This window comes from Lemur catta, chromosome 12 (assembly GCF_020740605.2).
Source record: "Lemur catta isolate mLemCat1 chromosome 12, mLemCat1.pri, whole genome shotgun sequence".
NCBI lineage: Eukaryota > Metazoa > Chordata > Mammalia > Primates > Lemuridae > Lemur > Lemur catta.
This window is the reverse complement of record NC_059139.1, coordinates 19,811,849-19,838,814: the sequence shown is the minus strand read 5'-3', so window position 1 is coordinate 19,838,814 and position 26,966 is coordinate 19,811,849. Positions and strand designations below refer to the sequence as shown.

The 26,966-nt window shown below is 36.9% G+C and overlaps 1 protein-coding gene across 1 annotated transcript in view; it reads right to left on the bottom strand.

Annotated features, from left to right (window-relative positions):
• Nucleotides 1–1,074: 1,074 nt before the first annotated feature.
• CDH6 (cadherin 6) overlaps nucleotides 1,075–26,966 on the bottom strand; it is a 123,066-nt gene continuing 97,174 nt past the window's right edge. Inside the window, exons 6-12 of the mRNA XM_045565900.1 lie at nucleotides 24,537–24,724; nucleotides 22,417–22,670; nucleotides 16,687–16,823; nucleotides 13,756–13,877; nucleotides 12,243–12,360; nucleotides 11,867–12,118; nucleotides 1,075–6,958 (exon numbers count right to left, since the gene is read on the bottom strand). Coding sequence (XP_045421856.1) covers nucleotides 6,468–6,958; nucleotides 11,867–12,118; nucleotides 12,243–12,360; nucleotides 13,756–13,877; nucleotides 16,687–16,823; nucleotides 22,417–22,670; nucleotides 24,537–24,724 — 1,562 coding nt within the window. The 3' untranslated portion in view covers nucleotides 1,075–6,467. The remainder of the gene's footprint in view (nucleotides 6,959–11,866; nucleotides 12,119–12,242; nucleotides 12,361–13,755; nucleotides 13,878–16,686; nucleotides 16,824–22,416; nucleotides 22,671–24,536; nucleotides 24,725–26,966) is intronic.

The following is a 26,966-nucleotide window of genomic DNA, read 5'->3' as shown; positions in this document are numbered from 1 at the left end:
CCCAAATAGCTGGGACTACAGGTGTGTGCTAGCATGCCTGGCTAATTTTTTCTATTTTTAGTTGCCTGGCTAATTTTTTTCTATTTTTAGTAGAGACGGGGTCTCTTTCTTGCTTAGGCTGGTCTGAAACTCCTGACCTCAACTGATCCTCCCGCCTTAGCCTCCCAGAGTGCTAGGATTACAGGTGTGAGCCACCACTGTCCCACCTAATCCTACTAATTCTTAAGCCTCCCACACATCCTTCTACCTGGGCAGAAGCAGCTTCTCCTCCCTGTAAACACTCAGTACCTCTCATAAGACATCTCCACAGCACCTTCTAGTGTGTACTATAGTTATGCACTTATGGCATCTCTTCCTCCTGGACCATGAGCTTCCCAGGAGGAGGGAAAATATACTAATCTGACTTACCATTGAATATTCTGCAGCACACAGTGGAGCACCTAATATATATGGAACAACTGAATGAATAAATGAAAATCTCCTTTGCGAAGCTGTGAATTCTCTCAGTTAAAAAAAGATTACGAAATGGCCTCTGTAGAAATAGGAGGCAGCTTAAGAAAGAGCAAGCATGTAAAATATTATAGCTCTAAATATGCTAAAAACATTTTATTTACTCATAGTATCAGAATGCTGGAAGGATTTTATTCTTATTTCCCTCTAATCTGACTCTGGTTTTTTTCTTTTTATAAATCAGAGATCCACAGACAATTATTTTTGTGGGAGTGAAATAAAGGATAGAGATTTGGGAAGGGCACAAATACAGAACTGTCTTTTTTTATCTGAAGCAATTGAGGATAAACAGCTTTCTTCTTAATAAAGCAATTCCATAAATAATAGTAGAATTCTTGATGTCCCAGCAGTAAGAAGTCTGCAGGGCAGTACCAATGATATATATTGCTGGCTGGGGAAACTATTGTTTACAAGCTAATTTTTGTACAAGACAGCTTTCGTTAGCTATCTGAGAGATTAAAACAGCAGATTCAGAAAGATAAAGTGTGTCAGTGTGCACATTAAAAAAAAAAATCTCCGTGATTACAAACAATAGTTTGAGAGAATTGAAAAAAAAAAAACAAGTTAGAAAAAAACCAGTTTATTAAGTAATATCATATAAATAACTTGTTACAAAAATTGATTTGCAAAAGGCATATTTACTCTTTGTGAGAAATCACTTTTTAAATTGCATTCTTTTCAAATTTATAATTCTAAGAAAACAAAACAAAATAAAAGAAGCCATTTCAAGGAGTGCGTATTTGCCATTTGACTACAACAAAAGGCTCGGCCACACTGAGCTAAACGTTAATGTTCTCAACCCCATTCTTCTAACACAGAAAACTTTCTCAGGTGAACTGTGAGGTTATGAAAATCTCCCTAACTAGAGATGTTGATGGAAGCTGAGCAGTGATTTCTTCCATCAGATGTTCTTGTTGCCAAGACGTGTACAGTACTGAGGAAAACGACATGAACTGAGCACTCCAGCCAGTAAATCTTCAAGGGTGGCATCAGTTTCAATTTATACTTGGAAGTATTTTTAATTAAAAACAATCAATACCAAAAAGCTTTTATTTTCTGGGTTTAAAACTCACAAATCACAGTAGGAGAATGCCAAATTGCCTTAGCTTGGTACTACTGAAGACGCACATAGCATTTGTTATAAGGCCTATTCTTATGCAGTTCACTCTCAAAGCAACGAAAATAATCACCAAGAAAACAGTACAGTGGGTTTGGAGCGTTCCTATGTTTCTTCCGAGCAGATCAGTTTTACACTTGCTACATAGCATTCCCCCTGAATGCCTCGTAATTCTATACATTTGATTCTTTAATAAACACTAAACTAATAGATCATAGAAAACTAAAAGCTTATAAAAGGTGCCTCCAGACATATTTACATAAATAGCGTAGTCTCACAAGAAAGACCAAGATCTCATTATAGCGGAATGCTTTTTCCACGACGCTGGGTCCATGCCTCATTTGTCAAATTAACCCCATTTGAGGAGAAATTTAAGTTTGTGGTCCACGGGCTTAAAAAAAATGGAATTAAGCAACTTGTAAGAGCTCTTTTGAAATTAATCTAATAACCCAGTGGCTCCTCGGCTAAGTGCTTCAGTCCTGTCTGAAATACAGTGGGTAAGAGCCTTTGTTTTCATTTGACCTCTTTTCAACACTTTCATCTGCTGGCTCTGCTGGGCTAACGTTCTCCCCCCCACATAAAAAATAAAAATGCATCATAAATAAGGTATTACAAAATGGGGAGTAGATTAAAGATAGTCTCAGCGATGCTTAAATTAAATTGACGATGCAGAGACCATAAACTTCCGGCTTTAAAAATGAGCTATTTCTTTATTAACTTTTAACAAGTGTGTGAGTCAATGTATTTTCTCTCTAAGAGGGTATATTGCTCTCCACATTAAATATGGTCGGGGTCTGGTATTTTTAGTAGAGAATTATCCCTTTAGAAAATTATTCCATAAAGATGCCATAGGGAGATTAAAAATGCTGCAGCCATAATAGTCACTGAACTTTTAAGCAGACCGTACTGTAAGTCTGTATTCTCTGGAAAAGAAAGCTGCTGTCAGAGCTTAGGAAGTAGTTCATCTTCCTGAAGATTTACATACCAAGTGTTAATCTTTCTACTCTCATAATCTTATAAAGAAGGTTGTGGTGTTAATTTGAACACAGCAGACTGCTTGCATTTTGAGTCCCCTGCTACAATGTCACAATTCAAAAAAAGATTTCATCTAGATAAAACATAAAAATTAAAATTACATTAAAACGATCCTTTTCAGAGGGTACTTTTCAAAATATTGGGAATCATGACTTTATAGATTGTTTCTTCCAGGATAATTATACCACTTCAAAATTAGTGACTAGGATAAAAGATTTATTTGGAGGTCTGTTCCTGGGGAAAATGAATTTAGCTGATAAGGATGAGTACCTGATTTAAATATTTATTGTATTCAGGAATCAACTCTGATCTCTCAACTGCATACTTTATGGTACTCAAGTATACAGAATCTAAAAATGCCCAATCATAGTTCATATATCATTATCCCCCATGAAATATCCACTCTAGGCAAAGCATTTGATGTTAGATATTGTTCAGCAAATAAGGACTTTGAAAATTTATGTACTTAAAAATGAAAGTAATGGAAAAGTCCTAACACTAATTTGGATCCATAAAATTTGGATGCTTCTAAGATACAGATTCAATTTTTAAGAACTTTTATACAACTCTTTGGGAGCTGAAAGTGAAAACTAAATCACACTTTTTTATACTGAGCTAAAATTGAACTGGCAGGTTTTGTTCTATCTGAAAATGGAGTAATTTTGTAGCTGAACCTCCCTTTATGCATCCAAACTGTAAAGAAAAGTTCTGAAACAAACATACATTTACTGTGCCCAGATTCCCTCTCTTGTGGTTATATGGAACCATCTTTGCTTTTCTCCCATTTGGTTTAAACATCTTAGTAGTTTAAAGAAATCCTTCTCTTTGAAGAGAGGGGAAAAAAATTGTCAGAAAGGCCTCAACGTCCTTTAAACAACCCATAAAAACAATCTTGCTTGTTTAATGAATTTTAGTTTTTCAGTGATTAAAGCAAACATTAAAATTTTACTTCTTCCCATTGTCCTTCCATCTTTTTCATCATCAACATCTAAAATAAGGACACAGGCAATGTGAATACTGAGCTGAAAACTACTTTTTTTTTCTCCAGGAATCTTTCATATTGAGTCAGGATCTATCACTTAAAAAAAAATCTGCACATGGAATGGTGTTTGACCTGATATTTTAGTGGGAAGGAAGTGAGACTGAGCTGGAGGATGACAGAACTGTGGCTCTTACTGTTTCCATGATGTCAAAGAGTCTTAATTATAGGAAGATATCATTCCAACTTGGTACTTACAGGACCCTAGTACTAAATATTCAGCTCCAGTGTCGAATTATCCAATTTCCTATAAATTTACTTCATCATCAGCTTTTGTGGTGAGAGATTCAAGTTATTTCAATATTTTGTCATATTAATCTGTTCTTGGTACACTGTATCATCTTCAGGGTGGGATAAAAGACCCTGCCAATTACATCTCAAAAACTATAGGACTACATACTTTCATTTATTATGAGAAAGTAAACCCTACCCTTAAACATTGGAAATTGCTAGTGTCAACCCTCAACTGTTGATGATAACTTTATTTTTACAGAACTATCTTTCTTAATTCAATTTGTTAAATGACAGAAAACATAAAGATAGAGAGCTCTTTAATTGTACAGTAAGTCATGTGATTAAGGTGCTGTTCTATTGCTATAAATAACTAGTACTTATTAATTAACTTTAAGCTATCTTTTTTTAACACTTACCTGTGACTATGATACATATTGATTAGAGTGAAGACCTCTTGTAGACTTTTGTTTGCATTCTTCTGTGTGTGTGTGTGTGTGTGTGTGTATGAAGAACTAGAAAAAGAAACCCTGAAAGCAGGAAATAGCTCAAGCATGAAATACTTGTTAGTATACAGGCTAGTCCATTGTAAAATAGGAAACCATTCAGGAAACACAGGGATAATATGGTTGTAAAAAATTTTCACTCAAATTGAGTAACCCAAAATACTACATTTCTCTTGTTTTAAAGGTGACATCTTTACTTTCTGGGTAATATGCCTATTTAAAACTCAATTAAACAACAATGTTTTTCCAAACAGAAAATATGTGCTGATATGACACTATTCCCAAATAGAAATGACACTACGATTATTTGTAGAAAATTAACATTAATTGAAAATAAATCCCTAAGACTAATAAGTGAAGTCAGCATATTCTTAAGTATATATTATATATACACAGTGCCTGGTTTTTAGGTTTTCAAAACAAGGATATTTTCATTACAGTACTTTGGAAATTTACAATGACTGCACAATGTAAGATTCTATTGATAAAAGTCGTTAGAACAGCCATATGAAATAAATGATTTGAACCTGCCAGAAGGATTAGTTCAGTTCACTTGGGCCCTCTGAATAATAACTGACTATGAGGCTAATTGCATAATTAGAGAAATAATAGATTGGATGGATTTTACATTACTTTTCTGTCGTAGTTTGAGACCACTACTTTATCATTAGTTCAAAGACAAGCACTGCAGGATGGCCATGAAAGCAAAGTTAAAAACAATGGAAAAATAGTAATGCTTTTGAAAGTCAACTATCATTTTTAATTATAATCTTAAACACTCTTGTTGAAGGAAATCCAAGTTTTCCCTGTGTAAGCGTCTTCTAGACATGGAATATGTAGGTTTTTACCATGATTGCAATGCTGTTCATAGATATCTATCATGTTATATAAATAGATAGATGTTTCTGGATGTGAAGGGCTGGATATTAGGTGTGGCTGGCTCTAACCTCTCCATTGAACTCCAAGAGTGGGATTTAAGTTTTATTCAATCTAACTTTACTAATTCAATTTAATTGTGTAAGAAATAAAGTATCTGAAAAATATGAATTATTGTACTTCACTCTGCTACTTTCAAGTACAGTATAGTAGAATAATACTGACAACTACAGACAAGGAGTTAAAATTTATCTCAGAAAAATTCTTCCAAGAACTTTTAAACAATTAGACTTATTTGTCATTAACCTACTGATAGTTGAAAGAATTTCTAGTAATCTGTGATACATTTGGTGGCCAAAGCTTTCACATATGCTAAAATATTTCCTTCGTTAACATTATTAGCTATTTTTCCTTTCCCTTTATATGGTACAAAAGTAACCTTTTACATGTCTAATATATAACAAATTAGGAGTTAGTGGCAAGGAATGAAGTCTTATTAAGTTTTTTGCTATTGTTTTTGAATGTTGCCATTTGATTTGCTTCTATTCCTTAAGAGTAACAGAATTTTAAAACATTGGTGGATCTGATGTTTTGAATAGTAGGTGGTGCCAGAGAAAGTTCTTGAAGAACAAACAGGACGGGCAAATATCATTTTAAATTCTTTGTGACAGAAATAACACACCCTTAGATAGTTCGTCTCCTTGTGAGCTGATGTACCCTTATTTCTTTTACTAAGGTTCTATTTTTATCATTAGAGTCCAATCCCTTACCCCATTAGCGTGTGACATTTACAGTTAGAGCAGTCAGCTGACCCGAGTCAATGGAGTGTAGCAAACCCCCAGGCCAGCGGAAATCAGCATGTTTCCAATCTGTCCTAAGAGAACAAGTGGAAACACCGCCCCCTGTCCTCTCCCGCACGTGCCTGTTGAGCTAACTTGGTTAACTGGATGCACTAAAAAATAAAAATTTGCCCCTTGGAAGCTCATAAAAGTGTACTAGAAAAAAGTCTCTAACATTAGATCCGCACGGACTGCAGCCATTGGCTTTGGGAACGGGTAGAGCAGAGAACCCTTCACAGAGCAGTGGATAAATATAAAGAAATAGCCATTTCATATATTTCAGTGTCGTACTGGAAAATGAGAAAGGCAACAGATTAGGAGTCCTTGTCACTGTCCACCCCTCCGTACATATCGGCCAGCTTTTTGAACCGAGGCCCCCAGTCACTAAGGTAGTCGTAGTCTTGATCCCCGTCCGTGGTCACCGACTCCAGCGAGCTCAGCGAATCCGCCACCGAGCCGGCGCCCTCGTAGGCGTAGGTGGCCAAGGAGTCGTAGGGCGGCGCGGTGGGGTCCGTGTCATTTTCCTTTAACCTTTGGTTAATGAAATCTCTGACATCGGTGTTGTCGCGAGCTGTTGGAGTCCGTCGGGGTAGAAAAAGAGCTTCGGGCACAATGTCCCTTCGCAATTTGCTGTCCTCTATGGCTTCGGGGTTCCTCAGGGTGCCGATGTCGAAGGCCTGGGTGTCCTCCTCGCCGCCGCCCTCGTCGTTGTAACTGACAATGTTATCTCTGATGTCCTCCTTGGAAATGATCAAAGGCTCTTTCTTTCGCTGCCGCCTTAGAGCTGCAAACAGCACCACTGTCACTGGAAGCAGAAAACAAAACAGAAAAGGGAAGGGAGAGTTAATTTGCCGCCCAATTAGCGCCAGGAAGAAACGGTGTGCTCCAATGTGAAGTTTTAAAAGTTCTCTAGAAAACGCAGACTCAACTTTTATTTCTTTAAGGATGCACTTGCCTCCATCCGTGATCAAACCCGGGCCCCAGAAATACAGAGAAAACATTTGAAAGAAGGTTATAATTTAAGGAGAGGATAAAACACCATCATATTTTGTCAGTAGTTTCTTTTTACTTTGAAATGGCAAACTAGTTTCAAGGTAAGGAAAAAATAAAGTAATAAGAAAAGCTCAGCCACAGCGAAAGTACTGCAATGAGAGTGCAAATTATGCTGAACACCTAAGATGCTCTGAAACTGGTTATAAGGACAAGGCTGGCACCTCCGGGGATGTGTGGAAGGGTTTGCATAACCCCACATCTAAAATAGCTTTTGCACTATGCCTTCTTTGTTTTTTCCTTCCTTGAGAAAAGTGTAAAATTAGTTTAAAACCCAAAGTAGAGATGTGAATGTTTGCATACCTTGTCTACATATACAGAAATATTATTACAGATAATACCTGGGGAGACCCAGATGTAATTCAGAAAGCTATTTTGGATTTCAAGATTGGCCAATATGAAGGGGGAAGGTAATAATCCACAGGCCATATTATTTCTGTTTGAGCAAAATGAAATAAACACACTTAAGTGAGAACTTTTTTTTAAAAATTTTTTAAAGGTTCATGTTCTATAAGCTTGTTATCCAGAATGTTCATTCTTTTGATTTTTCCTCCTAACTCAAATTAAAGGCAATAATTGTGTTTAAATAGCTTCTGATCTTTCTTCATAGCTGGCGGGGTGGAACATAGCTGGCTAGCTGTAGGGAGACACATCTATCTGCAAATGGACATATGGCTGAAAAAATAAAAACACAGCAACAACTTATAGAGAAAACAGCCATCCAGGGAAGAAAATATATTGTGAAACTGAGTTTGTCCAGGGAAGTTTATCGCAGGAAGTCCCAGTAATGTCTCTTTACTGTCTCATCTGTGACAAGGCCCAATTTTTGTGAGCCATGAAAATTGAATTATTGCAATAAGAATTACAGAATAATGGCTTTTTAGAGGCTATACGTAACTACCTATATAATAATGGATGTATCCCTACCCATGTGTCTATATATTGGAATTTTAGACATTAATAGTATTAGTAATAATAATAATGGGTTACCTAATGAAAGCTTTCTATGTGCCAAGCACTGTGCTAAGTGCTTAACATACTGAATCTCACTTAATTATCATTAAAGCCCTACAAAGTAGATATCATTATTAAAACCTCATTTTACATAATAGGAAATTGAAGTTTAGAGATGTTACATATACATGCAGTTCAAATCCATGTTGGTCAGACTAGAAAGCTCACACTCTTAATTGCCATGCTTTGATGCATGTTTGGAACATAGACTATTTCCAAAGGAAATGGCAATGTTGCCATTTTCAAGTGTGTGATTCCATAATTGTACACACTCTCTTTTGCTTCCAGAGAGTATCCTGATGCCTCATTTGTCACATCCATTCAGGGTATTTATTCATTCATTTGATAAATATTTATGTAAAAATAAAATATTTATGTAGTGCCCACTCTGTGCCAGGCAGGGTTCTAGGCACTGGGCGGGTGGATCAGTGGGGGCAGTTGGATGGAGTGTATAATAAGTAAGGAAACTATTAGAAGGTAATATATTATTAGAAGTGCAATATATACAAGAAAAAGCAGAGCAGAACAAGGAGGATGGGGAGTGTTTCTGTGTATGTTTGAGGAGCCAACATGAATATACAGCACATATGTTTTGTGTATGTTGCATTGTTTGAGCAAAGACATGAGGAGTTATCCAAGGAGCTATCTGGCAAAGAAAAAAGAGCTCGAGGAAAAGCCCCAGGGTGGGAGTGTGCCTCGAGTGTTTGAGGAACAGTTAGGAGACCTGCGGTCTGACCAGAGGGAGCCCCCAGAAGAGACGATAGGAAAGGGCCACGTCTGTGGGAACTTTCCCCTTTCCTCTGGGGGCTGGGGTGGGGGCAGAGAAACACAGGGCTTTGGGCAGAGGTATGCTATGATCTATCCTTCCTGCTTGTTTCCGGTGTAAACAATGACATGGATTTGCAAAAGAGAGGGTTATAAGTAAAAATGGCCTTTGGGATCTAGAGAAAGGAATCAAGATAACTGTCTCGCAAAGAACTAAGCTCTGATGCACACAGGTCATTCAGTCACTTAAGGCAAGGTAGCAGGCACTTATCACCTCCTAATTCTTTGGGCTTAAGGTACCTATATCTTTTATTTTAGTCCTATGCACACCTGAAAGTACAACTGCCTAGAAAAGAGAGGACATTTAAAAATTCAAAGGCATTTATTCAAGGTCTAATTCTTCTGTATCTAAAACTGCCTATGTATTTTCCAATTAACCCAATGCACATCTGAACAGAATTTCTTGAAGGTATAACTGTCTAGAAGAAGATCCCTCAAAGCTAACTTATAAACTAAAAACATGATTTCTAAGTACCTGGGGCAAAATGTTCTACAAGAGTGACACTGATGAGGTGCCCCTACCAGGAACTGAGCTTCTGTTTTCCCCTGTCCTTTTTGGAGCCAGAGGACAGCAGTAAGATTCTTTTTTTGGGGGGTGAGGGGTGGATAATTGGGCAAATTTGTACTCAAATCCCATCAAAAAACTAGGATGTGAACAGATCTAGGTTAAATTAAATAATGTTACCTTTCTAAGCCATTTTCTTATTGGTAAAACAGAAGCAATAATACAGTGCCAGTGTTGTTGTCAGGAATGAGTTAATAAATGTGAAAGTTTCACAAACTCTAAAGCACCATAGAGACATTAGATGTAGTAGTTGTTTCATTGTCTTTTATCGAAGTTTTATTTTTGAAAAATGCCAGATGCCAAATGATCCACTCTCTTGATTCCAGGTTTCCTCCTACATCAATGTGGCTCTCCTTTTACAAACTCTCAGGTTTGCCTCCACTTTCTTCAATTGCTCCATTTATTTAGTTTTGGCTCTCTTTCAGCCTGGAAATTGTCTGGAGTTCCATAAGCTTACAAAGAAAGTGGAGTGCAGTGTGGAAGCACCAAGCCTCGGGGGGAAGACCTGGCTTTAGAACTTAGTTCTACCACGTGTTGGACAACTGACTTGGCTACGTGAGTTCACACCGTGGAGCCTCAGTTTTCTTATTTCGGATGCAGATAAATATACACCAGATGGTTCTGAGGATTAAGTGAGAAAAACATTTGTAAAGCACCTTGCACAGCAGCTAGCCTATGGTGTGTACCTAGTAAAGGTTAAATCCCATTTTCCTCCTTTTTTATTAGGTACAGAATTCTGAGGACACTAGACAAGATGTGGGAAGCACCAAGGCCAATTAGAAGTAATGAAGAGACAGCAAATGCATTGGTGGGAAAGGGAATGAAAAGGGAAGATACGGTGAGCTGATTAGAAGGAAGAAAAGAGGGAAGAGAAAATGGGTAGATGATGAGGGACAGGAACAATCACCTCTGTCAGATGAGAGTTGGTTCTCTTTCCATAGACCACAAAAAGGGTCCATGGAATACTACTTGACTACAGCCCTACCAGTCCAGGGCTTCTAAAAGTAACTTTTTGATCAAAAAGAACATTCATACTCTTCTCTTCCAAAGCGATTTTTACAGACTCACACCATTAGAAACACTGATTTGTCTTTGCACACTGTCAGTTTTATTTATCTTCATATCTTAAAATACTTTCCCCAAATCTTAGTTGACAGCAAGAATCACAGTTCTGTAGTTGAGTTTTAAGGCTTCTGTTACAATTAGCAAAGTTGATTTGGAATGGGAAGCTCTCAAGCAGGGATCCCTAGGCATTCTTTTCTTGGAGAAATGTAGGTTCACTTTCACTCTTCTCAAAAATCACTCTGTCTTCATTTTTTTAAAAAAGTTTTTTTTCCATGTGTAATCCAGGTTAACTCTAATTTTTTACTTTTTTCTTTTTTCATTGTATAGGTAAGCTTTAGAAACCTTGCTTTTATTTTTGAAAGGGTTGCAGTAACTAACATTTGATTTCTTAGTTCCCAGTCAAGGGCCTGTTGAGTGATTTGAGCTCCACTTGTGGGCTTAATTAGTTGGTTGAAGGTAAAAACACCATTTGAATCATTGTTAGACATTGATTTTCACTTTTAGTACATTCATTTCTTTTGAGTGCTAGATTTATTTCCTTAATCACAGAAGTTATTTATTATTAAAATCTAAGAAATAACAGATATTACATTAGGTACATATGTGGTAATCAGAGAGCACTGCTAAGAAGGTAGTCGTTTAAATGGGTAGATTAAAATAAGTTCACCAGGTTTAAAAAATTTCACAGCTTTTATTTTTCCTAGAGGAGAGGAAAAGTCATCACACCCCTCTTTCCGCTTTCCCACTGATCTTTAAGCTTTACCTTTGTAGAAATGGCCTTCATCATCTACTCCCTACTGGACATTTTCACTCTTTAAAATTTAACAATGTTTGCCAAGTTGAATAGTAAACAACAAATGAAACAAAAAGGGTATATTTATATTGCCTTCAACCCCACCCTCCCCCGCCCCCCAAGATTCATTCCCAGTCTGATAGACACGAGATTCTTTTGGTGGAATGATTGATTCCTGGGCAAGCAAAGACACGGGCAAGTTTCACATTCGTTCATTCTCCAAAGCCATTTTCAAGCAAAAATGAGGTCATAGTCGAACAACACAAATTCTCAGCGTGTAACTCTACTCACCTAGAGCAGGCTGTATGCCTTAATGGGGGAGGCGGAAAAATCTAGGGTGTCACAGTAACAGTGTGAGCCCCTCACCATGGGGAGATAGGATGCGGGGAGAACCAGTTTACCTAGTAGGATCACGATGCACAGAAGGATGGCAATCAGAGCCCCTGTGCTCAGTCCCGTGGGGTGGATGAGCGCCTCCGCATGGCAGGACTGCATGTTCCCATGGTGGTCACATGCACAGACCCGGACAGTCACTGTCCCAGTGCTGCTTTGAACTGGGTAGTCGTTGTCTGAAATGACCACGGGCAGGAGATAGGTGCTCATCTCGTGTCTATTATAGCCATTTTTCCGAGTTAAGATCCCCGCTGTGTTGTCTGGAAGGGGAAAGCAAAGAGGTGAATGTTTGTGGGTACCGCATCGTGTACTGGACCAACTGCGATGGGCGTAGATAGGTGTCGACACAGACACAGGTGAGGTAGGTAACTTGAGCTCATTTACCTTTGTTGTCTTGAATGGTAAAGTTTGAGCCACTGGCTGCTTCAGGGGCCAAAGCGAATGAGAATTTGTGCCCGCTGTAAGGGTCGTCCTTGTCAACCGCACGTAGGGTCTGAATCAACTAAGATAAAAACCATAGAGCTGCCATAAAATTTTTTAAAAAAAGCCCTGTACAATTATGCCATAAAGTTTTGATAACTCAAAATTATTTCTTTAAGTTTTACAATAAATTACTTGACTAAATGATTTTTAATTTTAATTAAAAAGATAATAGCCTTAAAAAAATTTGCAATGAATCCACTCTGTTGAAAGAACTGAGGGGCTAGAAAGCCATAGAACAAGGGAGAATTCTTCGTTGCAGGAGACTGTCCTGTGCATTGCAGTATGTTTAGCAGCAACCCTGGCCTCTACCCACTAGATACCCAGTAGCACCTTCCTAGTTGTGCAATTGAAAATGTCTCCAGAGGCAGGGCACTATGGCTCACGCCTTTAATCCTAGCAATTTGGGAGGCTGAGGCAGAAAGATCACTTAAGGCCAGGAGTTTGAGACCAGCTTGAGTAACATAGTGAGACCCCCCCCGCCCCCATTTCTACAAAAAATAGAAATATTAGCTGGGCATGGTGGAATGTGCCTGTAGTCCCAACTACTCAGGAGGCTGAGGCAGGAGGATTGCTTGAGCCCAGGAGTTTGAGGTTGCAGTGAGCTCTAATGGTACCACTGCACTGTAGCCCAGGCAACAGAGTGAGACCTTGTCTAAAAAAAAAAAAAAAAAGTCTCCAAACACTACACATATCCCTGGGGAGAAAAATCACTCCACTTGAGAAAACACTGCCCTTGAGGATCACAATGGTCTATGACAACATCGCAACTTAATAAAATCGAAGCGCTCTTCAGACAGTGTGTTTAGAAATGCAATCTTAGCATATACATAAGCTGTCAACTTGCAAAAAACTGAAAAGAAAATGAGTATATAAAACACGGTAACTTCAACTTTCTACTTGTACATGTACTTTAACAGTGTACTTCTATTTCGACAAACTGTAATATAATTTTTGTATCACTGGCAGCAAAGACCTATTTCACGTGGGGACAAATGTGTAAAACAGTAAAACATTCATGAATTAGTGTTATTTGTACAGATGGGCAATGTAAATAAGTGAAACTATGAATTATGGGCAATTGCAAAATATGTTCTAGTTATTACTTTCAAGTACATATGGTAATTAAACTATCTGCTCACCAATAAAGATTTTTCCAGTAAAGCTGTGACTAATCTATTTTAATGAAAACTTAAGACCAATTTGGAATAAGCGTCAGTCTTTGATGAACTTCCAGTTCTTAAAAGCTGCTAGTTCTCTTATGCCAGCCCTGCTTTGTATTTATAGCATTAATTTCCTTAGTATTCACTTCATAGACAATTCACAACTAGCCCTCAGTTCCGCAAATCATCTGAATGATTAGACGATCTAAATTAATCTGACTTTCAATTTGAATGAGCTTTCTTATGAAACTCACCTGATCCGCCTTTGCTTTTTCACAGACAAAAGTTTCATAGAACTCAGCAAATTCTGGGGCGTTGTCATTGACATCCAGAACTTTAATATACAGAGGTACTCGGCTGCTTTGCTTTGGGTTATCTGTCACATACCAAAAAGAGAGAAACAGGCATTTATATGTTGATCACCAATCCTGTGTGGGCAATGCTGCCTCGCTCTCCCACTCTCATTCACACACAGATTCCCCAAAGCTGCTGTGAGTACTGCAGGGCACTGAGTGCCAATGTGGTCACAAAAAGTAGAGTTAGATTTGTTTGTTACGTCTGAAATTGGATATGCCTGATGGAGATACCTAGGTGACAAAGCTACGTGTGTTCGTAGAGTGCAACCGCATAATAAACCCTAAGGTAACACAAAATAAAGAAGGGCATTTTAGAGGTAGATTTTCAAGGAAGCCAAGGAAGCAGGCAGATGGGAAAAATATGGGCAAAAGGAAGAAGGAGAAAAGTGAATGAACCACCAGGAGACCAAAGGGCTGTTATTGGTTTTAGTTTTTTGAGTGCTGAACAAGAGCCAGACATCATGCTAAGCACTTGGCTATATTATGTTATTTAATCCTTACAGATGTCTGAAGTAGATACAGTTATTGTTCCCATTTTAAAGATGAGGAAACTGGGACACAGAGAAGTTAAGTAGTTTATCCATGTTTACAGAGATGGTAAGGAGTGGAGTCCAGATTCAACTTGAGTCTCACTCCAAAGCCCAGGCTGTTCATCTAGAATAATGACAGAGCACAATCAATGTTTGAAGACCTGAAACAGATAAAATATTTTGGTTGCTTTCCGTGATAATCTCCTGGATCATATGGAAGGCAGATTCCTGGCGTGAGAATCGGGAGTCGGAATCTCTTGCCTCAGGTCTCTTCATTCACTTCACTCACATTAATATATCTTTTTGTTTATTCATTTTATAAATATTTAGTGATTAATAATATATGCTGGCCACTATTTGGGGTGCTGGGACAAATATGGAACATAACAAAGATCCTGCTTCCTGGAACTTTATCGTAATGGGGGTAGACAAACTGTAAGCACATAAATATCTAATTCATCAGATGGGAAACGCTATGGAGAAATTAAACAGGGAAAAGGGATGGAGAGGATAGAGGTGCTATTTTGAATGAGACGACATTTGCCCAGGGACATAAATGAATGAAGAGAAGGAATAAGCCGTGTGAATATTTTTGGCTCTCCAGGTAGAGGAATCAGTAAGTGCAAAGGCCCTGGGGTGAGAGGGAGCTGATTTTATATAAGCTCTTGGTCTCTGTTACATCAAAGGTAGTTAAGAAGTTTGGGTATTAAGATTCTTTAAGATCCCTTGCATCTAAAATTTTACTCATGCTATTCTTTCAAAGTTAGAGCAGCTGCATATAAACTTTTAAAAAGTCTTAATCACTAACACTTTCAAATATATCATAGAAACATTAAATCTTAAAAACAGAATTTTTCAGGCACAAAGCTTAAAATACTTACGAAATGACTGCTCAGTAAAAAATAAATTTTCATGATGCTATAAAAAATGGTCCTTTTCAGTGAGAAATAATTTTGTAATTTTAAACCTTTAAGGGTGCTCTGTCATTGGTATCCACATCAGTCCCTTAACATAAATTAATGTAAATCTTAATGTAAATCTTGACAAAAATTCTGAACAGCAAATTCCTACCTAACAAATTTCTAATGAGGTGTCTTTACCACTATCAAAAAGCAATGCTTAGCAAGAGTGAGACCCTGTCTCTACTAAAAATAGAAAGAAATTATATGGACAACTAAAAATATATATAGAAAAAAAATTAGCCAGGCATGGTGGCACATGCCTATAGTCCCAGCTACTCGGGAGGCTGAGGCAGGAGGATTACTTGAGCCCAGGAGTTTGAGGTTGCTGTGAGCAGGTGACACCATGGCACTCTAGCCCAGGCAACAAAGTGAGACTCTGTCTCAAAAAAAAAAAAAAAAAAAAAAGCAATGCTTCATTTTGCCCATATCAGTTATTCATTATTCTATCTAATATCCTTTAGCCACTTCAAATCTCATGAGTTATGTTGACAAAAAATACAACTGTAATAAACCATTTGATATGGAATATTTCACACTAGATACCAACTGAGCTAAAATGTTTAGAACTTTTAAAATCACAAACAAAAAATTAAAAAAATGAGCTATAATTTAGAAGCTTATTTTTAAACATTAAAATACTACTTTAAAGATCATTTTCCTTGTATGTACTTCAGTCTGCATATTGCATTTATAATACACATTAACTTTCATTGTGTATAATCATTTTATTTGAAGCATTCTTTTGGCACTGTTTTTTTTTTTTTTGCCTTAAATTTCATGGAGACTACCATAAAATTCATTCTAAACATTTTATTGATTACTTGATGGGTGTATTGCTCCCTTTGGTGTACAAAGGAAAAGTGAGAATTTCTATCTTTTAATTCTGTAAAGATTTTGAAGTAGAAATTCTATAGAAAGCTAGAAAAGTGATATCTAAGATTTCTAAACAGTGCCTGTATTGTAGAACATACTTGACCTCTCTCATCCTTTGCCCCACACAAAATGTCTGAGAGTCCATTTTTTCAGCCATTCCTGTAATGTTCTAATTTGTAAGCTTTTTGCAATCAAATCCAGCAAAGACCAATTTAATCTAATTTGAAAGATGCATTCCCATTTTATTGTTTCCAAACTGCGGAACTTCCATGGTTGCCTCTTAATGTAAGAACAAACACACGTCTGGAAGAAACATTACTGCAAACCATTCCAGGGCTCCTTCCCTCCTTATGTAACCAGTGTATCATCGATGCATGGTGAACAGTGTCAGCTGTGCTCTGCCGTGCTGGGTTGGGATACTCACTCCACCAACTGGGACAGCAATAGTATCAGGTTGGACTTACTGATCTCGGTTGCTATCACTGTAATGTTGTGCCACAGCAATGTTTCACGGTCAAGAAGTTTTGATGTAAAAATAGAACCATTTCCAGAATCAATGTTGAATATTCTGTCCATATCTGTGTGTCGATCGACAGAATACCTAAAAATGCAGAGAGGAATTCAGAAAGGCTTTTTTTGTATTTGCTGTTCTCACATTATAAAACTACTTCCAGAATGTTTGTGACATGAATTTTTGCTACCTATAGTGTATATTTAAGTATCTACAACTTAACATTAGGCAAAATATTCTGAGAAATTAGTTCTTTACAATGGGTCTTTTAATAGTAAACTCACTAGACAGACAAGTTGCATGATTTTGAGAATCACCACTGAAGTTTCTTTTCTTTATATGGAAGTTGGATCAAATTTATGTAGGAATTGTTACATTTTTAACTCAATTTTTAGAACCTCAGAACTTCAATGTGTGTGTGTGTGTGTGTGTGTGTGTGTGCACGCATAGGTAGGGCATTGGTTATTTTCCTATTATCCATTTTATTTTAAAAATCATTCTGTTGGAAGAAGCAAACGATGGCTAGTGTGGCCAAGGTCAGTGAGGCAGGAGAGGGAGATAGGAGATGAGATTGGGGAGACAGCCAGAATCCAGACAGCAGGACAGGCTGGCCACGGGAAGGAGTTGGGATTTATTCTAAGTGCAAGGTAATATACCAACGGGTTCTAAGCGGGGGAGTGTCGCAATCTAAATCATGTTTAACAAAGACCACAGACTGAACTGAGGAGTATGGTTGGGCAGTTGGGCTGTCACAAACTGATAGAAGAGGAGTGAAAAACAAGTCTTGGAGAAGATCATATATTCCATTTTTGATATGCTGAGGCTGAGATGACTTTTCGAGAAAGGTCTAGGAAGAGCTATCTAGTCTGAAGCTGAAGATAAAGATGTGGGCTGACAGCCTAGGTTTCCAATCCAACTGTCTACAAAGAGAACATCCAGTGAAGGAAGAAAAGGACAGAACCACTTAAAGAACCAGTGGGAGAGCAGAGACCCACAGTGCCTGAAACAGAGTAGGAACTTCATAAATATTTAGGAAGAAGAGTTTGTATAAATTTGAAGAAAACCAAGAGTGGCATTTTGGAAACCAAAGAAGGACAGTCTTCTGTCCTGGTAGAAGACTAGTAGATTTTGAGAATGTTATCTTATTTATAAATTTATTAATATTACTAGTTTTTATAATAGCTATGTAAGGGGACAAAGTCCGTGTGCATGTTTATTGTGAGTGGGGGTAGGGCATTAAAGAGAAAACTCCAAAGAAAGTTGATATGTTAAGGCTATTAGGAAAAAATCTTGCCCATTTCAGCTGGATTTTTAAAACTTACATCATGATACAAAGTTTAAAAACATTGGCTCAATAGAAATACAATTTAAATAAATGAGCTAACTAGTCAGACATATATGGAATTATTATGAATGCTCTAAGAAAAATAAACCCTTGTTACTAATTTGCAATAGTATACGATGTCCAAGATTCTACTTCAATAAATTATTTTGGTTTAAAATATAAGTAGTGAATTATAATAAACAATATATTTTACCTTCATAAAATTAATTTTTGTCATCTAGTGAATGTTTAAATGAAATTTAGAGGTTTATTGTAGGCCATTTAAGCCTGACTTTAAAGAGAATAAATGAAGTTCACAATGGGCATTTATATAAAATTGGGCCGAATTTCAGTTTCAGTGTATATAAAGTAATGTTTTTATTATCAAAAGGGTTGAAACAGATGAACCGGCTATTGTTTTTTTTTTTTTTTTTTTTTTTGAGACAGAGTCTCACTTTGTTGCCGGGGCTAGAGTGCCGTGGCATCAGCCTAGCTCACAGCAACCTCAAACTCCTGGGCTCAAGCAATCCTCCTGCTTCAGCCGCCCAAGTAGCTGGGACTACAGGCATGCACCACCATGCCTGGCTAATTTTTTCTATATATATTTTTAGTTGTCCATATAATTTTTTTCTATTTTTAGTAGAGATGGGGTCTCAGTCTTGCTCAGGCTGGTCTCCAATTCCTGAGCTCAAACAATCCGCCCGCCTCGGCCTCCCAGAGTGCTAGGATTACAGGCGTGAGCCACCACACCCGGCCTGTTTTTGCCATTTATGTCATGAATCAGCATTTACTGAATTTAGGTAACAGCATTGAACTTAACTTGATCACTTTACATTTTTAACTTGAGAATGATAAATATTTTTAGCACACAGTTAATTACCAAAAAGGAAATCTCAATATTCATAGACTTTGTAAGAAATTTAATAATTATCTACAAACATATTTTTCCTCATGAAAAATGTCAAGCTTAGGATGTGCCTCTTCTTGCCTTTATAAACTGTTACAATTATACACAGCAGTGATCTTTTGTTTTGGTTTTTTGTCTCTTTTCCTCCTGCTAGGTTTAAGTTTTACAAGTAATTATATTTTCCCATCAAGCCTTGACATAAAGGGTAAGAGATGAGAATTTTTAGTTGGAGGCAGCTTTCTATTTGACAGAAAAAGTAACTATTTAGGAATTACCAAAAATTGTATACTATTTTTTCCTTTTATTGGGAGATTTGAAATGAATAGAAAACTCAACATGCCTACATTGCTTAGAAAAGATGCTCATACACAAAGCCTACTAGTTTGGTGTTTATCTTTCCAAAGTAATTTCAATTTATATCAAGGATGGTTACCATCCAGTCACATTAATTGTAATCATCACTGATAAGAAACAATGTAATCAATCCCTTCATGATTATGGTAGATCATTCTGCTAGGTAGCTCTTTTTTTCCCCCTAGGACTACATTGTATTCTGTGATTAAATAATTTGTCTTCTAATGTATCTAATGTACCCTCAAGTCAGGAAGATTTGTGGGTGAGGAAAGGAGGTGTGTTTGTGTATAAGTTTTTCATAATGTGTATTTATAGGGACATAAGATTATTTCATGAAAATCAAAGAGAATTTGTGATAAAAGTTATTGGAAGAAAATTATTTTATGTGATTAAAGAATTAAGGATCTGCGCCTGCATAATGATAAATCAATGTTTGCAGGAAGAATTCTCTAGTGTTAATTTTGCACCTAACACATTGTCTAGCACCTAGTTGTTCAATATTTATGGCTTAAATATCCAAAACTATGGATGGATGTACTTTTCTAATATAAGAATAAATTTTATCCTATAAAGGGACACTGGAATTATATACCAATATATCCATGTGTATTTCTAGCCTTAAATTTGTATCTATGTATCAAATCCATATGTACCAAGGAAAGGCTGGCAGCAAAAAACTTCAAAATTAGCTGACAGCAAATCCAGTCTGACAAGCTAACTACTTTCTTTCGTAAAACAGAAAATAATGCAGTGGATAAAAATGGTATTTGGTATAAAAAGTAATATAGACATAGAAATATAGCCTAAATTCCCAGAAGACATTATCTCTTTCAATTAAAAACATGTTGATCTTTCAAAGAGATAACCAAAGCTCATATTTGTAAACTTCTGGCATTAATACTTTCAAATTGAATTTGACCCTGAGTTACTAAGATTTTTTTTCTTACGCAGTTAGAGAGTAGAGTAAGAGAATAGTTGTGAAAGTACTTACGCTATTTGTGCTGTATAAGTGTATAAGTGAAAAACCATCATTCATTTTCCCTATTAATAATATTAAATGTATATGGAGAAATACTTGATTCATGGAGCTCACATGTGGCTACTCTGGGTTGACTTGGCCCAATTCAAGGTGTTTTATATTCCAGTGGAATGATAAAACAAGAGTTTATTTGCCCAGTGGTTTAAAATTATTTCCTGAAAATAAGCTAGGCATTTTTTTTTTTTTTAGATACGGGACTTATCATGAGGTCTCAGTTGAACAAAGGGCCCAATAGCTGAAAAGTTAGAAAACAACTGCCTTAGAGCCTCAAATTCTTTTGTCTGCAATAATATTCTTCACACAGCAGCCAGTGTGATCCTTTTAAAATGTAGTTTTAGATTAAGTAACTCCTTTACTCAAAACTTTCCAGTGGCTTCTCATCTCAATCAGAACAAAATGCAATCTTTACCATGGACTTCCAAGCCCTATAGGACACGCTCACCACCTCTTACCAAACTTCCCTGTGCCCCATATCTGAACTCTTCTCCCTCCCTCATCTCTTCCAGCTGTGTAGGCTTCCTTGCTGCTCTTTCCACACGCTATGCAGTGGATATCAGACCTAACTCTTGCTTTTTTGTCTTCTTGAAATGGTCTTCCCCAGTGTCAGCATGGTTCACTTTTTAATCTTATTCAAATCTTTACTCAAATGATTCCCTACCAAGAAGGCCAAGTCTGACCATGTTATCTAAAATAGCATCCCAGCTACTCTTTGTTTCCTTACTCTGCTTTATTTTCCTGCTTACAATTTATTTTCACCTGATATATATTTATCATTTGCTTGTTTCTGTCTGCCCCAATTAGAATGTAAGCCCCATGAGATCAGGACGGTATTCCTTAGTGCCTAAACATACCTGGCACTTGGCTGGTGTCCTGATCAGAATCTATTTGTAGACTCACTGGCAAGAATTTCTAGAGCTTATCAATCTGCTTACTTTATTTATGGGAAATAACTTATGCAACGATATTCTGGTTTAGCACTTTTCTTATTTAGTCAACTAAGCTACTAGCCAAAGGCTGGAGGTTGGTTGACTCCCAAGTTTTCCTCATAAGATTCTAGAATACAGAAGCATTGGTGGTCCCCAAGAGCAATGAGACCTTCTTGCAACATGATTTATAACTAAGGAATAAGGAAAGTACAGGGATAACAGAGCTTGCTTTCATAGAATAAATTTGGATTCTACTCTACTAATTTCCCCAAGATTTCACCGACATATAACATGAAACAGTTATTGTTTATATAAAATCTGCAAAAGGAAAAATTATGTATCCAAATGGAGCATAATTCTGCCTCTCAGTGTTACATGATAGGTTCTCCCACACTTGAAAAAAGGCTCTCCAGCCCAGTAGTGCCTGGTTCGTTAAAAACATGATACTTTATGCTGTTAGTCTCAAGTTAAAAAAAGTCTTAACCCTTAAAACAAATCCCAGGCCATTCAGCTACCTCACCTTATGCTATTTCTACATAAGCAGTAAACTCCTTATAGCTCATTTTGTGTTTTTTTTCTTCAAATTTTGTATTTTTTAGGTTTATACAGTCAGCCCTCCATATCTGTGAGTTCTGCAACCATAGATTCAACCAACCGCAAATTGCAAATATTAAAAAAATAAAATAAAAAGAGCAAACAATAAAAAACCCAATACAGCAATAAATAATACAAATAAAAAATCAGTATAAAACTATTTACATAGTATTTACATTGTGTTAGGTATTACAAGTACCCTAGAGATGACTTAAAGTAGAGGAGAGGATGTGCTTAGGTTACATGCAAATAATGTACTGTTTTATATAAGGGACTCAGCATCCTCAAATTTTGGTATGGGGGGGTGTGATCCTGGAACCAATCACTCAAGGATATCAAGGGACTACTGTATTGCTGCTAAAATCATATTTATGCAGTGAGCAATGAGAGTTAAAGGTGTTGTTTAGAGTAGTTTTTTCAGGAAAACACAACTGTCTAATTGGAAAAAAAGGGATTCATCTTTTCTAACAGACAGGCAGGTCTTTGAATATAAACTGATGGAGGCTAATGAAAGAGGCATGTCGCAGAAGTGCGCTTACTTGACGGGATTCCTGGAGGCATCTGGATCTTGAGCTGTGACTGAGCCGATTGTGGTGTTTATCTGAGCATCTTCTCTTATTTGTAGGATGTAGGCCAGTTTGCTGAAGACAGGAGGCTCATCCACGTCCTCCACCACAATTCTGACCGTGGCTGAATCTTTGAATGGCCCCAGGTAGAGAAATCGCGGCTCGACGTGAGGATTGGAGGCTTCCACTTTGAGGGTATATACTTTCTTCTTTTCGAAGTCCAAGAGCTTGGGAGAGAGGGAGGGAGGGCGTGAGGGAGGGATGTATTTAAAGTAGCCAAGACATAAAAAGCCAAGACATGAAGCATTTTTGGGACAAATCACTGATAAATGAATGTAACTATATTGCTTAGAGACATCACTACACATTAGTGTGATATTGGGCAAAGGCAAGAAAGATACAGTGTAATTATTTCTTTTCCCATACCTAAACCGTTAAGTGAGTGCCGAGATGCAAGGCCTCACACCGAGGAGGGGAACCTGAAAGCAGGAGTCTAGTGCAGCCCACCCTCTCTCCCCTGAAAAATCTCTGTATTTGACTAGAGGTGGCCACTGCCAGCAGCAAGGTGACAAATATGCAGATGATTCTATGTCAGATGTTCTTATGTCTGGCTTTAATTGTACCTGATGAGTGTTTAAAACTGGCCAATGTCTGGGCCCCTCCCTGGACCAAAATATCTAGAGTGGGGGTAGTAATCTGCACTATGAAACACCTCCCCTAGAGATTCTAAGAATTCTCAGACTCGAGAAGCACAGGGTTGTATTGCAATTCCCTCTTCCTCATTCAGATAAAACAGATTAAACTTTTTTTTTTTTTGCATGTGGTAATAAAATATTCCAAATGATATTCTGATAAGGGTTTGCCAAAGGAGGTAATGATCATTATCATCAAAGGTCTTTGGGAAAAGTATCTCTGCTTTGGAGACACAATGAACCCAAATGCATGTTGCTGACTTTTAGTTTTAGATGATAATATGACAAGGCTCACTAGAAACACAATTAATCAAGACGTTAGTGAATGTGATTTAGTTGGCTAGGCAAAATTTCAGTTCGAATCTGATAAGGCACCAAGAAAATTAGAAAGGTTAATGCACACTAATGGGCTTCCTAATTATATTATAGTATAAAACATTGGTCTGAGTGTCACTTAAACATGTTTTATTGTGTTCCAGATATTAAGACATGTAATCCAAAGCTTGAGAGGAGAAAGTTTGTTGTTTATTTACATCCACGTATGCTTATATTTACCAGCAAAAATAGTAGTGTGGCGAAAGAGAGAAAAATACTACACCAATGTAATACAAGTGAAATCATAAAGAATTAATCAAAATTAACATTATTTTTAGTCTTAAAGCATAACATTTATTGGTTTTCAATTTTTACCACACTTTTGTATACTGCTGTGTAGTGCTAGACAATTTCAGGGGATAAAATAATGTACATTAGGGAAAAACGGGAACGCAAAACATAAGAGATTTATTATTGTGTTCCAGAGAGTAGCTAAAGGGGTCACAGGAAATTCATGTTAATTAATTTGAATTTGTCGTATTTATATATCCTCTCTCTGTAATTCAAGTCCTCTTGATCACTGCTTACATTACCCTTTTTCTTCAAACACACAAACATTTGTGGGTTTATTTTCTTGCTTTCTTGTCTCTTCTCCCCCTAGACTGGAAAGATGCTCTCAATGGCAGCAGAGACCATCTGTCCAACGCGACATTGCACCTCTAGCACCTAGGACTGTGACCGGCACTGCGTGTTTATTGTTCATTTATGGTATTTACCTTATGTATGTTTATGCAAATACTTCATGGTGTTTCCTTTATGTATCATTTGTTTATGTTTACTTAGGAGGTTCTTAATAAAAATTTATTGAAAGAATAAAATTAATACATGCATAAGATTACTTTGGACCCCTAAAGCCAACTAACTCAAGAGCCTCAGTGTAATTAAAATCAGCATTTAAAAAAAATAATTATTAAATAAGAATCTAAAGTGATGTTTACGTGAGCTGTATTATAATTGCCCCAGTAACTTGGGAACAAGAGAAAAGTAAATGCATTCACTTGTATGATATTTAAGAAACGGCATTACCTTTTTGACAGTTATAATCCCTTCTTGGGTTTCCTGGTCCGTGATGACATCAAACATATCCAGCCCTTCACCGTCTGTGATGCTGTACTCAATTTCGGCATTTTCTCCCACGTCAGCGTCGCTGGCTTTGATCCTGCCAATCGGTGTACCCGGTGGAGAAGATTCAGGGGTTTTAAACTGGTATGTACCTATTAATCACCAGACAGACAGAAGTCAAACACAGACTAAGCACACTCTATCATCATAAAAACAAAACCCATTTTCTAAAAGTTCTTTCAGACATTACCATGGATACAAGACAGATTTGAACTTTCCTTGAAATAATAAATGGTGGCCTGTTCTCCTTATGTCTTTACTTTCATGGTTGTTAAGAATATTTCTTCTATTTCATGACCTGTCTCCTTGTAAATGGAGAACACTTTTCTTGTCCTGTAAACAGGCTTCAAAGTTTATAGCGTGATTGTGAGAATGGCTGAACTGTTAGAGGAGGCACAGAAGGTTTCAAAGCCCCCTGTTAACTTAATCTATCAGAAAGAATAGAGAAGAATTTAATCTGAACTGTGACTTTAAGCCAATTACTAGGTATTCTTTAAAAGAGTTCTTTCTGCTATTGCTAATAATAGCTGCACGTGGAAATAAATTACAGCAATTTGGAGACTGTGTCCAAGTAGACATTCTTTCATTCATATATAGAGCCAGATCCAGTTGAGGGTTAGGGATGTAGATAAATACATTGAGTGATAAAACTCTTAATTTTTTTTTTCTTTTGTCTCTTTCTTTTAAATTTTATTACAGTATTTTTTCTATGTATAGATTTCTCCTATACTTGTTTCTTTACTACTAATTCAAAACCTATATTTTGTAGATAGATATGTTTCTTATGTCTTCGTGTTGTAAAATTATTTTAAGGAAATTACATGTGAGTTTCAGGGCCAGCATGTACATAGCACCAACAAAATAAAATAGTGAAAACAAAAGTTATGCTACTCTTATCCATTATATTTTACCAATCATTCATACAAATAATTTTAGAAAAAACTTAGACTATGGCACTACTAAAATGTAGGTGTTCTGTAATAGTAATTCCCTAAGTATTGGGCTCAGCCTTGGTAAAATGATAAAACAGGTTAAGTATCTGTCTAGTGTATTCAACTTCCATTTTTAGGGTCTGCTGCCCTTTCTACATTCTCCTCTACCTTGCCTTGGGACCTTGCCCACTAATAAGTCACAGGCTATCTAAGAAAAGAGTTGAGTGAGTTACAAATCTCTGTCTACCAAGGTGCTGGTAAATCTTTATGTTATCTTTCCCCAGGACATCTCCATACTGAAAAGGAGGGTTTTGGGCAAAGTGGTGGTGATTCTGATATTTTCATTTGAAGGTCTGTGGGGGAAATTTTAGGGCTCACGATACCTTTCTTTTACTCATTATGTCAGAAATTAATTAGCTTTTCTGTTTGTGCATTTAGCTAACTGATTAAATACTCAAAAAATAAAGAAAATTAAATTATTTCCTGCTGATCCATGTATATCTCCATTCTAAAGGAAGACCATATTAGCTGATCATCTTTAAAAATGCCATGATACATCAGTCTACCAGACTTCAAGCTTTACTTCAAGGCTATAGTAACCAAAACAGCATGGTACTGGCACAAGAACAGAAATATAGACTTTTGGAACAGGACTGAGAACCCAGATATAAAACCATCCTCATATTGTTTTCTGATCTTTGACAAAGCAGACAAAAATATACATTGGGGAAAAGAATCTCTATTCAATAAATGGTGCTGGGAAAACTGGATAACCATATGCAGAAGATTGAAACTGGATCCCCACCTCTCACCTCTCACAAAAAGCAACTCACAATGGATAAAAGACTTAAACCTAAGGCGTGCAACCTTAAGAATTCTAGGAGAAAATATTGGGAAAACTCTTATAGACATTGGCCTAGACAAAGAATTTATGAAGACGACCCCCAAAGCAATCACAGCAGCAACAAAGATCAATAAATGGGACCTGATCAAATTAAAAATCTTCTGCACAGCCAAGGAAACTATCATCAGAGTGAATATATGAAACACAGAATGGGAGAAAATGTTTGCATGCTACACATCTGATAAAGGGCTGATAACAAAAGTCTATATAGAACTTAAGCAAATTAACAAGAAAAAATCAAACAACCCCATCAAAATGTGGGCAAACGGCATGAACCGAAACTTTTCAAAAGACAGAATAATGGCCAGCAAACATTAAAAAGTGCTCAACATCTCTAATCATTAGGGAAATGCAAATCAATAATACAATGAGATATTACCTAACTCCAGTGAGAATGGCCTCAAAAAGTTCCAAAACAACAAGTGTTGGTGTGGATGTGGAAAGATAGGAACACTCTTACACTGCTGGTGGGACTGCAAATTAGTATAACCTTTGTGG